We start from the raw sequence: 20,083 nt of genomic DNA, 5'->3' as shown, positions 1-20,083 counted from the left end.
TACAGCGGATCTAATGTTTCGCCGCTACATTTAGCGACCGAGGCGTCGGATCTGGTTTCCGCTGCTCATCGCCGCAATATCTTTTACTGGCGGAAAAATTACCATTTAGCGGCGGATATGTCCGCCGCTATAGACCAAAAATGTTGTAGTGTGTAAAGATGATCAGCTGAAGATAAACCTGTACAAGTTCTAAAGGTTTAAAAAAAAAAAAAAAAATCTCAACCAAATAAAATCCTAGGGATTTTGCCATAAGGTTGAAGATAAGGACATTTTTGTTATTTTACCTGTAAGTCTCTCATTCTATGCTGAAGTCAAGGGTATCGAATCAGTTTCAAAACACAGTGAATTGTCTCTAATTTTCCTCTAGGGGTGAGTTTTTAGTTCTTTTACCTTCTTCAAAATTGTTGTTAAAAAAAAAAAAAAAGTGGAGCATTTTCTAAGGATGGTGTGCCGTCGTAGAATATTCTAGTGGTAATAATAATATATAACTGTTCTACGTTCATAAAATATTTTTTATTTAATTAAAAGTAATTATATTTTATTTTCCACAAAAATATTATATATATACCATACATATGTAGTCAAATGGCTACGTCGAGTTTATGACCTTACTTGATGAATTTTTGAGTTAATACAATCAAGTTGACTTGATGGTTTGATGATTTGATGAGTTAAATTGGTAAGTTGGTAACGCCCTAAAGGCTGTGTTTTGGATTGAGAGAAGTGGAGAGAAGAGAAATTTTGTAAGAGAAGAGAATAGAAATTCAATTTCTCTCCACCATGTTTAGATTGACAAGAAAGAACTAAGGATAACTTTGAAATTTTAAAATATCTTAAAAGAGATCTAGAGGCAGAGTTGGCATTATAAAATATTTTACAAGGATTTCTCCCCATTTCTCTCCAATTATTTTCTCTTTTCTCTTCACTTAACAATCCAAATAGGAGAAATTGAGAGAAACTCATTTATTTTCTCTTCTCTCCATTTCTCTCAATCCAAACACAACGTAAAGGTTTAGTGAGATGGTCAAGACTAGGGGTGCAACTTGGTCCGGTTCAAACCGAGAACCGAACCAAACCGATAGTTTTGGGGTGATTTGGTTCGGTTTGAAACAAATTGCGGTTCGGTTCCAGATTACGAAAATAAAGAACCAATCAATTTGGTTCTGTTCTCGGATCAAGCTTGTATAGAATTGAATCAAACTGATAATCGAATCCTTATGCAATAAATAAATAAATAAATATATATATATATATATATATATATATATATATATATATATATATATATATATATATATATATATATATATATATATATATATATATATATATATATATGGGTCCCGTTCAGCAACAAACATTTTGGCAAAACATTTTTCAAAACATGGGTTAGAGGTTTTAAAATGGGCTGATTTTTGGTGAGGATGATCTCTACAGTGAGAAGACCATCCTCACCAAAAATCAGCCAATTCCAAAACTTCTAGCCCCAGTTTACAAGTTGAAAAATCATGGACCGTCCATTTTTTGTAAATCATTTTTGATGGGATTAGAAATTTTGGAATGGGCTGATTTTTGGTGATGATGATCTCCTCACCGTAGAGATCATCCTCACCAAAAATCAGCCCATTCTAAAACCTCTAACCCATGTTTTGAAAAATGTTTTGCCAAAATGTTTGTTGCTGAACATTTCCATATATATATATATATGTGTGTGTGTGTGTGTGCGCGTGTGTAATAATTATTAAGAATTATTTCAAGAGTTAGTACATAGATTAGTGATCTTTATGGATAAACAAATGACTTTTTATAGATAGATTTGTGATTTTATTATATGAAATTTTATGTTTATTTTTTCATTAAAAAATATTACTTATATTTATAAAATATAGCAATTTATGGAATCAAACCGAACCAAATCAAACTAAACTAACTTTAATTCGGTTTGGGTTAGTTTGATTCCAATGGAATTTGGTTCGATTTTGGTTCTTATTTAGTAGAATCGACCTATGTCGGTTCAATTCTAATTTGACCTCAAACTAAATCAAATTGCACCCGTAATTAAGACCACACTTTAAGAAGTGCAGGTCTTGAGTTCAAATCACCCTCTTAGGATTCATCCTTAGGGATTTATCCCATAAATTACCTGGTGCAGCTGGTGGGGGTATTTGTTCGTAAAAGTCGAGTGATCTAAGAGGTCAAGATATCTAGATTTCTTTATAAAGAAAATATTGTACCCATTTCGGGGTCGTTTTTCCGAATTCTAAGAAGATGACCTTGACAAGATTTGAGTTGACTTGACAAATTTTAAAGCCATGAATCTTATCAAACATAAGGATTGGTTGATTTACCGACCCACTTGTCGTACCTACCCATGTTCATCACGACTTTTGAAACCAAGTATTAGATATTATGCCGGAGACTAGCTTGGCATGATGAGTCCTAGAACAAGTATATTAGGCCAAGCTTGACTTGTGCCTAACTAGTTAATGTTCAACATTTGGCATGATTGTCATACATACTAGATCAAATCCAAGTTCAAACCCAGCTTGAGGGCCCACTGTGGAAACCCATTAACAGGTTTGGTAGATGTTGGATTTGATTAGATGTGGGTGGACCCCCAACGATGGAACTCACATCCGTTGTAAATTATACAACACAAAATGGGTTTGTGAACCTAGGGCTGTCAACGGATACTTATCGATTTGGATTCAGCTGTATCCGAATTCGAAGCATATCTCTAAAATACTATTTGAATCCGAATCCAATTTTCTTATTAGATATCCAAAAATATTCGATTTGAATTTGAATAACCAGTGATGAAAAGAAAAAAATCCCAATTTTTTTTTTAGTCCAACTACTTTTTCATAATCAAAATATAAAAAAATCCTCATCTTCATTTATATCAAAAACAAAAGAAAAAAAAAATTGTGTTCAATATTATAAATATTATATATATTCTCAAATCTAATATCTGAAAATTTTGAATAATATTTGATTTTTCAAATTTGAATCAAATTTGGATTTTCGACCATCCATTCACACCCCTTCGTGAACCCACATAAAAACAAAAAGATTAACTAAGACAAACTTCTAACTATTGTCATAAGTTTTTTAGAAATACGATGTTTACAAGCTGGTTACATGCCCACCATATATGTGGTCTTCTATGATGAAGTGATCAAAATGCCCCCCATGAGTCAACACTCTCAAGAAGCCGACATAACTGTTAACCTTATAGGAGAGACTGTAGAAGCATCTACCTTCCCTCCACTCAAGTTGGTATGCATCGAAAACAACGACCTAATTGTCGCCTCGCTACTACGGTAGAAAAATGGTATCTTACACATAACCTTGTTTATTTTTTTGTAAGTTTTTTTTTTTTTTATATTTATAAATACATTGTTTTTTCAAATTGATGACATACCCCATGTGTACGTTCTCTTCGACAAGAGAGTAATGAAAGTGTCAAAAATGCCACCATGAGTCGGCCCCATCAACAAGCCAACATGGATGTACCCAGTAGGAAAGACTATCGAAGCATCTACCTACCCTCCACTTAAGACGATAAGCATCGATGCCATCAATGACCTAATTGCCACCTCATTACTACATGAGAAAAAAATGTAACTTAGATAACTCTTACTCATTCTCATTAATTTTTTTGATACACTGTATTTTCAAATTGGTGACATGCCCCCTGTATGGGGTCTTCTATGAGAGATTAATGAAAGTAACTAAAATGCTCCCATACTCAACCTCTTGACAAAATACTCATCTTCAACCTCTACCATCTTTAATATAAACACTTATATTTATTTGCAATCCTTCATTGTATACTCCAATAACTCTTGAAGTCCACCCCCCGAAACCCCTTTTGTTCAACCTTGATTCATTTTACGAAGTTATCTAAGGTGAGGAAAATAATATCTCTTATTTTCATTGATTTTGAAGTTGAAATGTAGAAAATCAGGTAACTAATCAATCGTGCATAGAACAAGCGATAATCTTGTCACTAAAGCCAATGTAAAATTATGTTTGGTTTCGTTTTAGAAAACTACTTTAAAAAAAATAAAAATCCTTATTTTTTGGAAAAACAAAAAGAAATTACTTTATACTTTTTAAAAGTTACTTTCTTCCAAAACTATTTTATATTCTCTATCTAAACAGACTCCTAATAAATTGTAAAAGGTTAGAAAAAAGAAAAATAAAAAACTTAATAAGTTGTAAAAATCAAGAAAAAAGAATAAGAAAAATAACAACGATGGAGAGAGATTGAATTTATGTGATTTTTTTTGAAAGTGAGAAAGAGGATTGCCGACTTTCATTACTTATGGTGAAAGTTGGAACACCCTAATTTTAGAAATTCTTGATGGTTGACAAGTTGCCAATTGATGCGAGTTGAACTTTTCAATACCCAGGGTGCGTTTGAAAACTAGTTGTTGGGCTATAGAGTTTGGAATTAGCAAGAGTTACTCAGTTTTGCGTGTTTGGCAAATTCAACCCAAGCGAGTTTACAACTCTTCGAGTGTTTAGCTTATGTTTTTCTTTGTATTTCAACTTTCACTCATGTTAATGAAAGTTAACAAGTCTCAAGCTTTTTTGTACACACACACTCCTTCTCCAGCCCTGGTCCCTGATCCGCCCCCCCCCCCCCCCCCCCTCCTCAAATCAAGAAGGAAAATCTGATTTGTGTTTGTCTCTTTTTTGCAATGTGATTTTTAGTATTCACTTAGAGTTTGAAATTCCCAAATTTTTATGGGGATGAAGGTAATATAAGATTAGGTGGTAGTGGTGGCGGTGGAGATGGGAAAAGAGTGTATGCCTTTCAGAGTTAAAAAAGAAGAAGAATTTAGATTTAATCTCTCTTTTAATTAAAAACTATGAATTGCCTTCGTTGGTTCACATTTTTTTGGGGTTTGAAACAACTTCAATTTTTCTTCTTCTTTAATCTCTTGTGGTATCCAATTTTACTTTTGAATTGCTCTTGATTTATGATGGATTGGGGATAATTTGTCGATTTTTCTTATTGTTTTTAATAATTTTGATAAAATTATTTTTTAGATGAATATTCATTAACAAACACTCAATTTATAGTCAACTCTCTTTAGCAACTTTCAAGAGTTGGACTCTCAAGATTAACTCACACTTTTCAAACACACCTTGAATGTTTTTGAACTCACACTAGTCGCTAGTTGCCAACCCGCATACCAATGAGCGGTTTTCAAACACATCCTAGAATTATTGATTCAAATGACCAGAGTGAAAAATGGAAATGTGAATAAAATGCCAGAGATATAAGTAAGATGCGTTGATGACATATGAAAATACAAAAAGAAGAAGAAGAAGAAGAAGGAAATCTTAAAATAGAAATTGATCAAGGAAAATGAAAAAAAAAAATGATTATGTAGGAAGAGTTTCTAAATGGATCCAAACAAAATCCAAACACCAATTATAAAAAATTAGAAAAGAATAGAATAGAACTATTATAGTTGTTTAGTCTTGGTACATTTACTTCACCTTTCAAATATTACAAACTTAGATGTGGGGATTATCATGTAAATCTTCCCAATTAAGACATTTTGTTGATTGATAGAGAAACCTTAATTAGTAGTTCATTCTGACTTGGAGGTTTGAATCTTATCAATTTCGATTATCAAATTAATGGAATCAAAATCAGAATTAGAAAGAAAAAAATCTCTTCAAACGTTACTAATTGTCAGTTCCTATCAATTTTTATTGATTCCGCTTCTCAATTGATTTGGTTCCTAAAGACCCGATGCTAATGGGTTCTAATAAAATAGGACTTAGAACCAAGACGACATAACATGACAAAAACCCCATTTGTATAATATTTTTTTTGCCCATGTCAAAAATTATATATATATATATATATAATAAAATTAAGATCATAGTGAGTGTATGGTGACTCCTATCATTTTCTATCTAATATTCAAGTCTGAATATGATACTTATTTTAGTTTTAAAAAAAATCTATAATAATAATAATTAGGGTTGGCATCCACAATTATAAGAAGTGAACTCAAATGTACAATCCCGATTGTGTTCACAATATCCATGGTTGAGATTATTACGAGGATCCTAATAATATGGGATGGGATTTATAGATGAACTCATCAAAAATGAACTCATATATTCATACGCAATCTCGACCGTGGATTTTTACTAAAAGCAAAAGCTTTTTTTTTTTTTTTTTTTTTTAACGTGTGTTCTAAGGGCTCACGTTAAATGCAATCAATACACTTTGAAAATTGAATTTTATATTGAAAATTCCCTTCAAAAAGTTTGTTTATACCAAAATACTCTTAGATTCTAATTTCCCAGGTGTATTTATTGCTCTTTAACCTATGCTCTTAGAGCACACTTTAACAAACCCCAAAAGTAAAAAAAATGGTAAAAGAGATTTTGTTAGATGTACATGTAGGTGGTTAATATAAACAAGCAAAGAAGATTTTTTCTTTTTGTTTTTGATGGGGCCAAAGATTGAGTTCAGACTTACAGACCAATAGCGACTCCACTAGCTTTCTTGCATCCCTTGTATTAGAATCCCCTATTAAAACTCCCAAAACAGCTTCTCGATACCGCTTTTAGGAAACAACGGGACAAGACCAGATCGGGAGTCATTCTGGAGAAAATCTCTCTCACACACTCTCCATATCTCTGAATGTTTAGAATCTAGGGTTTCAATCTTAGATTGCTTGTAAGTTTCGTCATCTTCTACGTCTCTACATCTTGAGTTGTCCCGTTTCTGTGCAAAAGTGGTCTGATTTAGGGTTTTAATCTTTGGTTCTACACGAATCTTGGCAGAATTGTTGGTTTTTGTTGATGGTTTAGGTTTTTAGGTCTCGTGCACCTGTTGTTTCTTCAAGGACGGTTGTTCTTGATGGTTTTAGGTTTTTGGTGTTCGATTTCATCGCTATTGGAGTTCTGTCTCCGTAGATCTGATTGGACTTCTATCATTTATTTGAAATTGTTTGATCGAGTTTCAGATCCGATCTCTCTCTTATTCTGTATCTGAAGTTTATGGAATTTTTTTCATTTTAAGTGTTTCTTGTTTTCTTTAGGTTTAGGGTTTAGTTAGAATTGAGATGGTGAGTTCTGAGGGATCGAGTGGTTCGCCTTCACCACCACCACCAACTGTGAAACAGTATGGGGTGACAGAACCGATTTCTATTGCTGGGCCAACTGAGGCTGATATTCTGAGAAGTTTGGAATTGGAGAAGGTATGTGTTTGTAGGCTAAAGTTTACCTTTTTTTTTTAGGTTCTCCAAGGTCCAGAATTTCTGATGGTTGTTTAAATGTGTTGAAGTTGTTGGTTGATGCTGGGCTTCATGAGAGCGAAGAAGAATCTGCAAAGAGAGAAGAAGTTCTTACACAGATTGATCAGGTAATTAGCAAATTTTCCATTCTATTAGTGATTTTGTTTGGATTTATCTATTTTTTGATACCCATTGAAGATACCTATTCAATACGATTAAGAAGAACATAGCTAAGAAAATAAAGAACAAACCAAAGACCACTGAGATTTACGTGGTTCAGCAATGATGCCTACATTCATGGAAAGATCCAATCTTCTTCACTAAGAAATCAGAAGAAGAACAGTACAAGAAACAGCCACTCAAGTTTTAATCCCCAATCCAAGTCTTGGAACCCTTGTACACTATTATGTGTGTAGAAATTATTCTCTTGTATCAAGATTTGATGCATCTTGATGCATTTTATTTTAATTGTTTTAGAGTTTCAATCTGTTAAGGAGTCTTAGGTAATGGGTAAGGGTAGTTACGAATTGTGTAGGAGTTATGGTTATGGGATAATTCCTTGAATGAATAGGATAGTGGGTAGTTTGGAGAAGTGAGTAGTTAGGGTAGTGTTTCTCTTGTATTTAAATTTATTGTGAGATTAATGAAAAGGGGGCAGAGAATTATTATTATTAAAAAGTCCTTTGGGATTTGGAGATTCACCATCTCGAATTGGTGGCTTAGGAGGTGTGATCTCCCTCGAACGAGATCAATCTTAATCTTTTCTTCTTTTTTATTTATTTTGGTGATCTAATCTTAAGTAGGTATGTAACATTGGTATCAAAGCGGCAATCCTCACATGGAAATTAAGTCGATGAATGATGAATTCAATGAGTTTTGCGAGTTTATGCATGATGGTTTGAGGGAATGTTGTCTCATAATTGAAGAATTTCTAAAAAAAATGAAGAAATTATTCGAAGAGGAGAAACTATATTTATTGGAGTCGATGACCCTATAAATAAGAACTTAGATGTGATCGAAAATCAACTTCCACGATCATCTTTCCAAAGATGTGAGATAAATGCCAATGAGAACCTCGTCAAGTATGCTAAAGACAAAGAACATAAAGATCTAATGAATAGGACAAAGGCGAAGTCAATATTCTTGAAAAATATTCAAAAATTGACTTTATCCTCCCTATCGAATTCAAAGCATATGTTATCAAGCCATTAATTATTTTCAAGAAATGTTAAGACAAAAACATCCAAAATGATTATCTCGAGGACATCATCGATTCCAAGAGACAAATAGTTTGGGAGTTATCTGTTAAGATGAATGTAATTGATTCCAATATTTATTGGGATCTGGGTGGTTTCGACCTTGAGGACAAGGTCGTGTTCAAGGAGGATGGAATGTTATGCGTCTAGAAATTATTCTCTTGTATCAAGATTTGATGCATTTTATTTTAATTGTTTTAGAGTTTCAATTAGTTAAGGAGTCTTAGGTAATGGGTAAGGGTAGTTACGAATTGTGTAGGAGTTATGGTTATGGGATGGTTCCTTGAATGAATAGGATAGTGGGTAGTTAGGGTAGTGTTTCTCTTGTATTTAAATTCATTGTGAGATTAATAAAAAGGGGGTAGAGAATTATTATAATTAAAAAGTCCTTTGGGATTTGGAGATTCACCATCTTGAATTGGTGGCGTAGGAGGTCCGATCTCCCTCAAACGAGATCAATCTCAATCTTTTCTTCTTATTTATTTATTTTGGTGATCCGATCTAAGTAGGTACGTAACGTACATCCTCTCCCTATCTCTCTCAAAACCTAGAAGAAGAAAACCCTAATCTACCTAAAACATCCTAGGACATTATTATTTATAGGGCTCCCACAAAAGGAACTCATCTTGACCATGGATTAAAGCCTAATCTAAGGGCTGAGATAAAAGACACAAATAAATAAATAATAAATAACACATGAATTTCAATTGGTCAAAACCCCAACGAAAATTTCTACAAGAGATTATCCATCAAACATGCTAAATAGACTATGATACGATGAATCTAGCATTTGAATGTTTGGATGACATGTTTCTTTGGCCAACCATTGTTTTTATGATGAAATGAATTATATTATTTGAACAGTTGGATGACATGTTTCTTTGACCAACCATTGTATTTTATGATGTAATGAATCTAGAATTTGAATGGTTGGATTACATGCCCATTCCATTCATATCGGTATCAATATCTTCAAGAGTTATTTGGTTTTTACAGTTTCCTTCATATATTCTAGAGTTATTCATGATTGTTGTTTCTATGTGCTATCTATATCTTCAATTTCCTTTCACGTTGTGTTTGGATTGAGAGAAATGGAGAGAAGAGAAAATAAACAAGTTTCTCTCCATTTCTCTTGTTTTGATAGTTAAGTGGGGAGAGAAGAGAAGAGAATTGGAGAGAAGAGGAGAGGAAAAAAGGTGAGTTTTCTTTCTCTCCAAAGTGGAGAGAAATGGAGAGAAACCATTTAAAATTATTTTATAATTCCAACTCTGCCCCTAGATCACTTTTAAGATATTTTAAAATTCCAAAGTTGTCCCAAGTACCCTCTTGTCAATCCAAATGTGGTGGAGAGAATTGAGTTTCTCTTCTCTTCTCTTGCCTTCTCTTCTTTTCTCTTAATGAGTTTCTCTTCTCTCAATCCAAACATAGCCTTAAAGTTTCATTTTCCACGTATTGCAATAATTACATTATTCTTTGTTCCATGTTCTAGGTTGTAAAAGCCTGGGTGAAACAACTAACTCTTCAGAGAGGGTACACAGATCAAATGGTTCAGGATGCAAATGCTGTCATATTTACATTTGGATCTTATCGATTAGGGGTAAGATCTGAGTTTGGGGTAGTTCATTTGTACTATTATATTTTTTTAACATGTGCTTGTGGGTGGCATTTCTTGTCTTTACTTCTCCTAATTATATGGCATCAGGTGACTCAAAACTTTGAGTGTTTATGTGCCATGTAAACTTCATTGGTATAAAGTGGGTTTTTGCTCTAATTCATATCATATTCGAGATTCGTGGCACAAGCGATGAGGTAGTGTTGGATTGTGAGATGAGCATTTTTTAAATTCTTGAGCCACTTCAAACACATCATGCCTTGACATTCTGGTCTTCTTCACACTACTTTTGTCTTTCAAGATATGATAATGAACAGATAATACATCAAAATTATGCAGTTCGAGGCGCACTAACTATCTATTATACAATTCACAGTTGCATGTGTAATCCTTCTTCAATCACTACTAGTCTTGCTGCTAGAAACTATGCTAGAGCTGGGCTTTTCATTATCATGGCTAATTGCATGCACTAAAGACACACCATCTGCCCATTAACTTGTTGGGCATATTCAAACTTTTTTTTTAAAATTCGTTTTAAGATACTGTACTTAATAAACTCAAAGTTAGGAACTTGCAGGCACTCAAAAAGTACTTGACCTACAATTCACATTCAAACATACATGTGTAATCCTTCTTGGGTCACTACACTATTTATGCTAGAGTTACATCAGTTAGACAAAGCTTTACTCTGTTTCTCTATTGATATTCATGTATGTTCATGAAAATGCACTCCTTCCTTGTTCTTTGGCAATCTGGCGGCAACTTGGTATGTTTACAGGTTCATTGTCCTGGAGCTGACATCGACACTTTGTGTGTTGGACCATCCTACGTAAATCGAGAGGTAGAATAGTCTGATTCATACTGAATCATTGATTTATTTTATTAATCTAAGCAATTATATTTGGTTGGTTTATGCCTTGGTTGTTTTCTCAGGATTTCTTCATTTTTTTGCATGACATCCTTGTTGATATGGATGAGGTGACCGAACTACAACCAGTTCCAGATGCGCATGTCCCAGTAATGAAATTTAAGCTGCGGGGAATATCAATCGATCTTCTTTATGCGAGTATTTCCCGTTTAGTTGTACCAGAAGTAAGCCCTACCAAAAATGTCTATACAGTATTTTTTTTTATTAACTGGTGTTGCTTTGCGTTAAAACTTCATTCGTTCCTCTCCTTCCAATGACCTAACAAGTGTAAACAATATTTATACTCCATAGATTTTTCTTTCAAGAGTTGAAGGTTGTGGATTGCCATGTTGGAAAAGAGAATGCCAAATGATGAAAAATCCATATTGTAACGAAGAGCCAATGAAACAGGACCAAATAACCAGAGCAAAAATTTAATGAATAAGGCTATGGTTTAGAGATACGTCTCTAGCTTTGCACATGGAACTCAAATCATTAATAATGATACCGTGAGAGATAAGGTGATCTATAGTTAAAATCTTTTCTAAGGCAAGCGTCCAAATAAAAAAGCAACCTTGGAGGTAATTCTTGATCCTGAAATATTGATGCTGGGAAGTTGAATAATTGGACGAAGGAGCTAAAGACAACAACGCCTTACCCCTAGAGATTTCGAGTTGACTAAACCAATTTTGTTCATTTATTCCACTTTGTCCAACTCCAATTCTTCTACTATTGAGAGAGTTGATATTTGCTTTCACAGTTCTTTCGGGTCTTTTCTTGCTCTTTTAGGACCTTCAACACGACTATTTCTTCTTGACTGTAGTTGTAATCGGCCTTTGTTGAACATGCTCAATTCATCTCAATCAACTTTCTCTTAGGGTCTATTTGATTGCATGGAAAATGGGCAATATGGAAAAGTGATTTCTAATGTTTGATTATATTGTACTTGGGAAAATACCAGGGAAAATAGAAGAAGAGGGAAGGAGGAGGAGGAGGAAAGAGAAGAAGAAGAGAGACAGTGAAAGAGGGAGAGGAGATTGGGTGATTGGAGGCGGCGGTGGAGGTAGACAGCGATGTTGAAGGTGATGGGGAAGAAGAAGAAAGGGTTAGGGTTTTGATTTTGGGGTGAGATTTTGGGAGGGGGGGTGGATTTCATTTTTCCATGGTTATAGGTGGGAAAGTGAAATCCACACTTCGCTGGATTTTTTTGAAGAGGGTGGAAAATCATTTTCATGACGAAAACAAATAATCAAATACGGGTGTGTTTGATAGGATGGAAAATACTATTTTTCATGTGTTTGATTGGTTTTTGTTATAGAAAATGTTAGTCCGCGCTCTTTCAAAAATCTGACAAAGTGTAGATTTCTTTTTCCCACCTATACCCATGGGAAAATGAAATCCACCTCCAATTTTCATCCCCAAATCAAAACCCTAATTTCCTATTTAATTTTTCCCCACCACTACCATAGCCACCATTATATTTGACTGTTACCCTCCCCGTCGTTAGTGCTGGCCACCCCCTCATCTCTCTCTTCTTCTTAGATTTTCCCCTGGTTTTGTCTAAGATGCAATCAAAAATAGAATTTGATTTTCCAACCATACCCATTTTCCACCATCATTTTTTCCTTTGACTTTAAATTCCATGGAAAAGGACTTTCCATGCAATCAAACAGACGTTTATTATAGTGCGAAAATTCTTGTCAACATTTGATTATCCTCTCATCCAATAGAGAGTTTGGGGTCTCATATTTGGAAATTTTTTGGGACTATGTTGTCTCCACTCAGGGAGATGAGTTTCACCACTACAATTTGCTCACTGATTCTTTTCTCCTCTCTATTTTTTTCCCTCTTATATTTTTCATGCAATTGAACACACTAGAGTATTCTGTGCAAATTCTTGTCCAAATTTGAATAACCTCATCCATTGGAGGGATCAAGATCTCATATTAGAAAAATTTGGGAGAATATGTTGCTTGTCTCCTCTCGAGGAGATGAGTTTCGCCACTACAATATTCTCACTGATTCTTTTCTCTCATTTCTGCTTGTAGTGAGAAATTTTGCACCAATGTGGAAAAAGTCATTCCTATTGGAATCCAGACCCTAACTCTTGCAAGTCCAGACAACCTTGCTTCGGTCTTTCATGTAATTTGTTACTCATCAGCTTGTGAGATCGAGTCTCCACACCTGCAACTTAATATGATACCCATTTTTGTGGTGGCTGTGCATATCGCGGGGATTAGTGCCAGTTCCAAAGGTGGTGGGGACATAGGTATCAGGCTTAGTTGTTCAAGTGTGTTTTGCTATCTCCTCACTCTCCTCCCTTTAAAGTGAGCACATGTTCAATTGCAATTTGGAATAGGTGAATTCATGGGATAATCAATATGCTAAAGAAAGCTTGCATTAGGATTCTTGGTATCTGTTAGATTCTGCCGACGTTGACAAGGAATATATGGTGACTGATTACTAATCCTTAGTGCACTATGTTTAGTGGACAGCATATGTAAATAACTAAACATTTTCATTTTATGTGGGGTTAGCATTTCCGCACCTGACTGATGCATCATGTTATACTGAACTTTGTATCTGATGTTGTAGACCTCTTAATTTTCTTGGAGGTAGATGGTAGGTACAAATTGTTGCTTGCATTCGACTTTCTTATGTAACATAAGCTGGAACCAACTTTGTACAGGACTTGGACATCTCCCATGGGTCTGTACTGCAGAATGTTGACGAGCAGACTGTCCGAAGTCTTAACGGCTGCAGGGTTGCAGATCAAATTCTCCGACTTGTTCCAAATGTTGAGGTGAACATTTAAATTATTTGACCTTGTGCTGTATTTTAGTTTCATGGGGTTCTCTGACCCTTATTTGGAACATTTCCCTTTTTTTAGCATTTTCGGACGACACTCAGATGTTTAAAACTTTGGGCTAAAAGACGGGGGGTATATTCAAATGTAAGATGTGTTTCTTTGATTTTATATTTCTAGTTTGGAGTTTTTGTTAAAGGTTACAATTTTCATTTTTCCCTTTCTCTGCTTTGTTCAGGTGACTGGATTTCTTGGTGGTGTGAATTGGGCTCTATTAGTTGCTCGTGTTTGCCAGCTTTATCCTAATGCGATTCCCAGCATGCTAGTGTCCCGATTCTTTAGGGTTTATACACAGTGGCGATGGCCAAATCCTGTGATGTTATGTCCAATAGAGGAGGATGAACTTGGGTTTCCTGTATGGGATCCTCGCAAGAATCCGCGGGATCGAACACATCATATGCCTATAATCACACCTGCTTACCCTTGCATGAACTCTAGCTACAATGTTTCAACAAGCACCCTTCGGGTTATGATGGAGCAATTCCAAAGTGGTAACAATATCTGTGAGGTAGGATCATGCAGAGTATGCTACTTTTTGGTTATCTATACTTGCTTACTGACTTATCATCTTTCCCCCTTTGGTTTCTTTCAATCAGGAGATTGAGCTAAATAAAGCCCAGTGGAGTGCTTTGTTTGAGCCATACCTTTTCTTCGAAACATATAAGAATTATTTGCAAGTTGACATTATTGCCGCAGATGCTGATGATTTGCTAGCTTGGAAGGGCTGGGTCGAATCGCGATTGAGGCAGCTAACCCTGAAGGTAAAATATATGCTTTCGGGATTGTTTTGTGGGCTGAGAAATACAGAGGGGAAAAACCAATAATATAATAACTACCCATCTCAAGTTGATGATAAAACTAGAAATATTTTCTTTTGAAGGGAACTTGAAATGCGTTTTGTGGGGTTTGCTTCCCTTTGTGGTTAGATTTGGGGTATCTCTTTGCCAACTCGAAACGCGTTCATGGCGTTTGCTTCTCTTTGTGGCTTGTTGAAGTATTTGGAAGGAGAGAAACAACCCTTCTTTTGAACGGAAGGTTACAAATTCTCAGGACATTGTGTTAGCCATCTTAGCTCTTTTGTTTTTCTGGTGTAAACCGTTTAAAGAGTTCCGGAGCATCTATTTTTGAGGATTTGTTGTAAGGTGGGAGAGGGTTTGTAATCTAGTCATGGTGTAGTGTCAACTGTGGGGTGTTCTTTTGATAGGTCTAGGTTTTTCGTTTCTGTACTCTTTTGGGTTGTCACCTTGACCTCCCCCCCCCCCCCTCCCCTCTCCCTTTTAATGAAATTATCTTGATCTTTACCTATAAAAAAAGTCGATAATAAAAGCTAAGTGATAGTTTCTTTTTTCTCATCTGTGCTTTTCATTTGGGAATTTGCAGATAGAACGCGACACACTTGGGATGTTGCAATGCCATCCCTACCCAACTGAGTACATGGACACCACCAAACAGTGTTCACATTGTGCCTTTTTCATGGGATTGCAGAGGAAAGAAGGGCTCCAGGTGCAAGAAGGACAACAATTTGATATACGTGGAACAGTTGATGGATTTAGGCATTCAGTTAACATGTACATGTTTTGGAAACCAGGGATGGAAATCTATGTTTCTCATGTCCGTAGGAAGCAGATACCTTTGTTTGTCTTTCCCGATGGGTATAGACGACCTCGACCATCAAGGATCACGAATAAAAAGCAGGCAGAGAAACCATCTCGTGAAGATGGTGAAGAGTGCAGGGGGGGTGGATCTGCTGAGAGACGGCTCAAGAGGAAGAAGGATTCTGAAGAATCGGTCCATTTAAGGCCACACAAAAGACAGGAACGAGTTGCTATTTGCCCGGAGAGGCTGGAGTCTATTATTTCTCCTGAGACTAGTAGTAGGTCTAGTGGAACATGTCTGATTAGATCGAGTGAGGATAAAGTGGGGTGTTTGGCTATGAGTAATGCCATGGTTGGTTCGGCTGAGAGACAAATTGAGAAGAACGAAGATGTAGTGGAGGCTGTGCAACAAGATACATTTAATCAGTCATCCGAGGTTGGGTCTATCAAGTTGCCACTAAAGAGGAAGAGTGATGATGTGAGCATTTTGAAACCAGAGAAACGGGCATCTATTAGACCTATTGAAGAGTTGGTTGGTACATATGAAGTTTGTAGTAGTAGTAGGTTAGGTGAAACATGTCAGGTTAGTTTGGATGAGAAAAAATCGGAGGATTTAGGTTTAGTTGATATGGGGAACGTTGAGGCTGAATCTGCTAGGAGATGGTTTGAGTGGAGAGATGATGGAGAGCTAGTTAAACCAGACAAGGAGGCATTGAATGAGAAAGATGATGAGATTGGATCTGTAGCTGATGCTAGTAGCCCAAATTTCACATGTGAGGTCAGTTCATATCCGGATGTTAGATTGGAATCTGTTGCTGGTAGCAGTGAGAACACGGGGTCTTTTCTGGGTGATGCGTGTGAGGCAGATTCGGAATCAGTTTTGGAGAACGAGTGCTTGAATGGGGGTGAATTATTACAGAATGGTTTGATGGAAGAATTAGAGGTCTTGCATCTTTTTCCCTTCTATTATTTTTTTATTCCTTCATTATTTTAGTTGATGCCTTGATTTTTCTCTAATTATTGTTTCCTGAGATCATAATTCGTGCGCTAAGAGCCCTAAGCATCAAAGGATTCGTAGATAGTGTATAACTCTATAGGAGTTTTCTAACCCCAAACGATTTGTCAAATGTACAACATCAAACATGGTTCAAGGCTATAGCATTTTCCTACTTTTTTTTTTATATCTTATGTTCACTGATCTTTGGCCTGCTTTTTTTTTCTCTTGGTTGTGTTGTGAAGCCAAATGTTGCCCTTGGAATGGTCCTTAAAGCTCGTGGTGGAGTTAAATCCGAAACGCGGCTGAAACAGGTTATAAGGCATGTGTTTCGAAACCCCAATTTTTCATGGTGGTAATCTTATATCGTTTTATCTTTATACTGTTGTGTTGGTTGTTTGTGGATATTATTGATACAGGTTGAGTCTGACGTGGACAGCGTGAAGATTTGAGGATATGTCGGAGTCACGCCGATTTGAAGGGTGGAAAGCCAGCACAATGTGGAGGGTAAGTATTCCATTAATTGGTGGCTTTCATATTGCTTCTCAAGTGGTGTTTGTTTGTGTTTATCTTTTGGATTTGGATTTGGACGGCAGACAGTGACTCGAAGAGCTGTGCTCGGCTTGTTAGTTGTGTGTATAGAGTTGTGTAATTATGCTGTGCTGCAAAGGCTGTGAGCACTTGAAGCTCTTTATAGATTTTTCTGTGTTCTTAGTCTTTGCAGCCAGTTTTCTTTAGTTTCGTTTTTTTTTTACCCCTTTTGGCGGGTTTGTGATAGGTTTCCTAGTCTTTATATGTGATTGTTGTGATTTGGTGGGATTCTGATAACACTGTTGAAACAAGTTGGGATTGTAGAAAAAAAGAAGGGGGGAGGTGCTGTGATATGGGTTGTGAGTCCTTGACATTCTGTCATCGAATTTGTAAACTCGATGCCTTTTAATACAATATTTTCCCTCAAACGTCCTCTCTCTCTCTCTCTCAGAGACACACACATTGCATGCATATACGCTCCCTTACTTAGGATTCCTTTCATGTGGTTCATCATGTTCTATTTTATTTATGTCGGTTTGTTTTTTGTTTTTAATTAATGTTGAAGCCAAGTGTGTGATTTGAGGCTTTATGCTTTGGGCCATTGAAGCCCTCATTTGATTTGTTTTATTATAATCTTCAAAGCCTTATCTGAAGACTTGGGGTCCGCAAAATGAATAATGCATCTCATTCTTGTAGATCTGTTGGTTAACATGGATATTTCTTCTAATTTACGGGATGATAGTAGGCAATCTTGTCTTTCTCTTCCCAACAAACTACTTAACTTTGCATAGGTCGATTCACACATGCCATATAATGATTTAAACCTAACAAAGTTGTACCCGTTTTTATATTTGGGGTTCTTGACACCATAATTTTCTGCTGTTGAGATTGAAGATTGTTAATTTTTTGTTACCAGGTCCATTAATAATTTTCCCAACTAATTCCTATCCCTTCTATATGGTCCACCCCCTTCGAAGTATGAAACCTAGGCATGATTCTGACTGATATTAAACTGCAAGTCTCTGATGCTAATTTGGTGGTATGGCTTGTCAAATAAATGGTCTCTCAGATTTAGCTTACTTGGTTTTTGGTGGTGCTGTTGGATTTACAGCACCATTACAATATGGATCAACACTGGGAGTGATTTTATTTTAAAGTGTCACCATATGTGAATAGGTGCTATAGTGTGACAAATGGTTTACTTTTTATAATAAAATCACTGATAATCCTCGTGGGACTTTGTTTTTGATATGTTAGTCATTGATTCGTTTCCTCGTGATACGAATAAAACTATCTATGGGCCCAAAAATATTGGTCACATATAACAAGATGAGTCTATGAAACCAATTAATGGGCTTGGTTTTTTAAACTAGGGTTGTCATGGGATTGAGTTCAGTATCAAATTGTGGTTGATTTGCTACACAATACTAATCTGATAAGAATTGAGTCGAACATTCTGAATTAATCCAATAGTTGATGGATGGGGTTTGTTTTGGGACTTCAATATTGGATCTGGATATGATCTGATAAGACATGAATTGGGTCCAGATTGGATAAAATCCCATCTGATATACAAAATATATAATATAATTTTCAAGGTAATCTATGCCTTGAGATTTATCTCGACAAACATGATAAATTATGTACCATTAAATGAGCATCGAAAATAAACTAGAGAGAACTCATGAGAATTTTTATGAGCCATGTTGCTCAAATCAACTACATTCTTGAGCTAGAGAGCCAATATCACTCTATCCCACTTTCTTACGTCTTTTTTCATCAAATTAATACCTCTAATTGTCTGTTTCCATCTTACTCTAGTTACTCCACATCTTTACTGCAATTTTTTGTATGCTTGGCGCTTGGTATATCTTCCTGACTCTCAGCGGTGAACTCAAGGTCAGTTCAGGTTGAGTCTTTTATTGGGTTTTATTCCTACATCGAGGTTCCATGTGTTGGATTTTTAAATCACAAGAGTAATTTATTTTCCACACAATTATCATTTGAGATCCATATTGTATTGGGATATGGCTGATCCAAACTGGTCCTTCATCAAATCCGACTGAAACCTAAATCCTAATCTGGATCCAAAGATGTTGGTTTATTGGATTGGATTTTGGATTTGATCCATTCATTGACAGCCCTAGTTTCCAGAAACATCTCCTTAAAGATTTTTCTGTCTTCTGAAAACTCTCTCTCTCTCTCTTACAGTCATATGCAAGGACATGTAGACAAGCCTTGTGTTCATAGAGAGATATTTGTGTGTGTGTTTGTGTGTTTTCCTACCATCCATAGCTATCTTACATGGACCCATATGTCGACTTAGAGGGAGAAAGGTTGATGGGTGAGTACATTTAACTATAATAGAAATATATATCTGACCATGCAGTAGCCATGTGTGATGGAGATCAGCTCCTCCTTGCGGAGACATGTCAAGCCAATTTGAGCTTAATACTTACTACATAAATCATTCAACTAACACCTATGGCTACTTCAACCCCCTCACATGCCAGAGTTGCCTAGAAGAATATTCTAAGTCCTTTAAACCTTCTTTTGTTTCTTCTAAGCCAGACAAAATCATGACCCACCCCCTCCAACTCTCCATACAATGTGTGTCTCTTTGGTTAGGTTCCTGTTTTTTTACTTTTTCTTTTTCTTTTGAGGAGTATTATAATCCTCCATGGATGATATTATAGCAATTTCATCCTTATAAGGTCCTAATCTTTTTATTTTTATTATATATATATATATTCATTGGGATCCACATTACACAAATCTCGAAAATTATTCAATGATACTTTTTCTTGTCATTTTCTTCTAATTCCTTTGAAACTCTGACAGATACCAACATATTCTACTCTGTTGCTCAAGTTAGATATGTATTTCTACAAAATATTAGCTTAAGATGAAGAGAATTATATGCATTTGCTTTTCGTTAGGCGAGTAAAGAACTTTAGTTAACATCCCTAATGTCAAATTGTCCAAATAATAGATTCATTTCCCTAAACAAAAGTGCTCATGCATTGGTTGATTGTATTAATAATC

General features: G+C 35.7%; 1 protein-coding gene across 6 annotated transcripts; it reads left to right on the top strand.

The window, feature by feature from the left end:
* The first annotated feature begins 6,477 nt into the window (after positions 1-6,477).
* On the top strand, positions 6,478-17,466 carry LOC147388547 (nuclear poly(A) polymerase 4-like). Of its 6 annotated transcripts, none has more exons than XR_015170951.1 (13): positions 6,478-7,241; positions 7,328-7,405; positions 10,023-10,130; positions 10,924-10,986; positions 11,079-11,237; positions 13,742-13,855; positions 13,943-14,005; positions 14,097-14,426; positions 14,515-14,679; positions 15,299-16,456; positions 16,753-16,821; positions 16,927-17,014; positions 17,104-17,466. XR_015170951.1 is itself a non-coding variant. In XM_086419615.1 (12 exons), the coding sequence occupies exons 2-12, from the start codon at positions 7,107-7,109 to the stop codon at positions 16,864-16,866; spliced, it is 2,487 nt and encodes an 828-aa protein (XP_086275741.1). In that variant the 5' UTR covers positions 6,478-6,718; positions 7,083-7,106; the 3' UTR covers positions 16,867-17,466. The 6 variants fall into 6 exon arrangements, 3 of the variants coding, with proteins under 3 accessions (XP_086275741.1, XP_086275743.1, XP_086275742.1); XR_015170950.1 differs by having other exon boundaries at positions 16,753-16,829; XR_015170949.1 differs by having other exon boundaries at positions 16,753-17,014.
* Positions 17,467-20,083: the final 2,617 nt, after the last annotated feature.

The sequence above is a fragment of the Akebia trifoliata genome, chromosome 12 (assembly GCF_017979445.1).
Source record: "Akebia trifoliata isolate Shusen 1 chromosome 12, ASM1797944v1, whole genome shotgun sequence".
NCBI classification, from domain to species: Eukaryota; Viridiplantae; Streptophyta; class Magnoliopsida; order Ranunculales; family Lardizabalaceae; genus Akebia; species Akebia trifoliata.
Note: the sequence above shows the minus strand (reverse complement) of the source record. Positions and strands in the feature narration are given on the sequence as shown.

Coding starts and splice junctions, on each gene's coding strand:
- LOC147388547 (XM_086419615.1), top strand. CDS start 7,107: ATGGTGAGTTCTGAGGGATCGAGTGGTTCGCCTTCACCACCACCACCA. Junction 10,131..10,923: donor TTGGATCTTATCGATTAGGG/GTAAGATCTGAG, acceptor GTATGTTTACAG/GTTCATTGTCCTGGAGCTGA. Junction 10,987..11,078: donor CATCCTACGTAAATCGAGAG/GTAGAATAGTCT, acceptor TTGTTTTCTCAG/GATTTCTTCATTTTTTTGCA.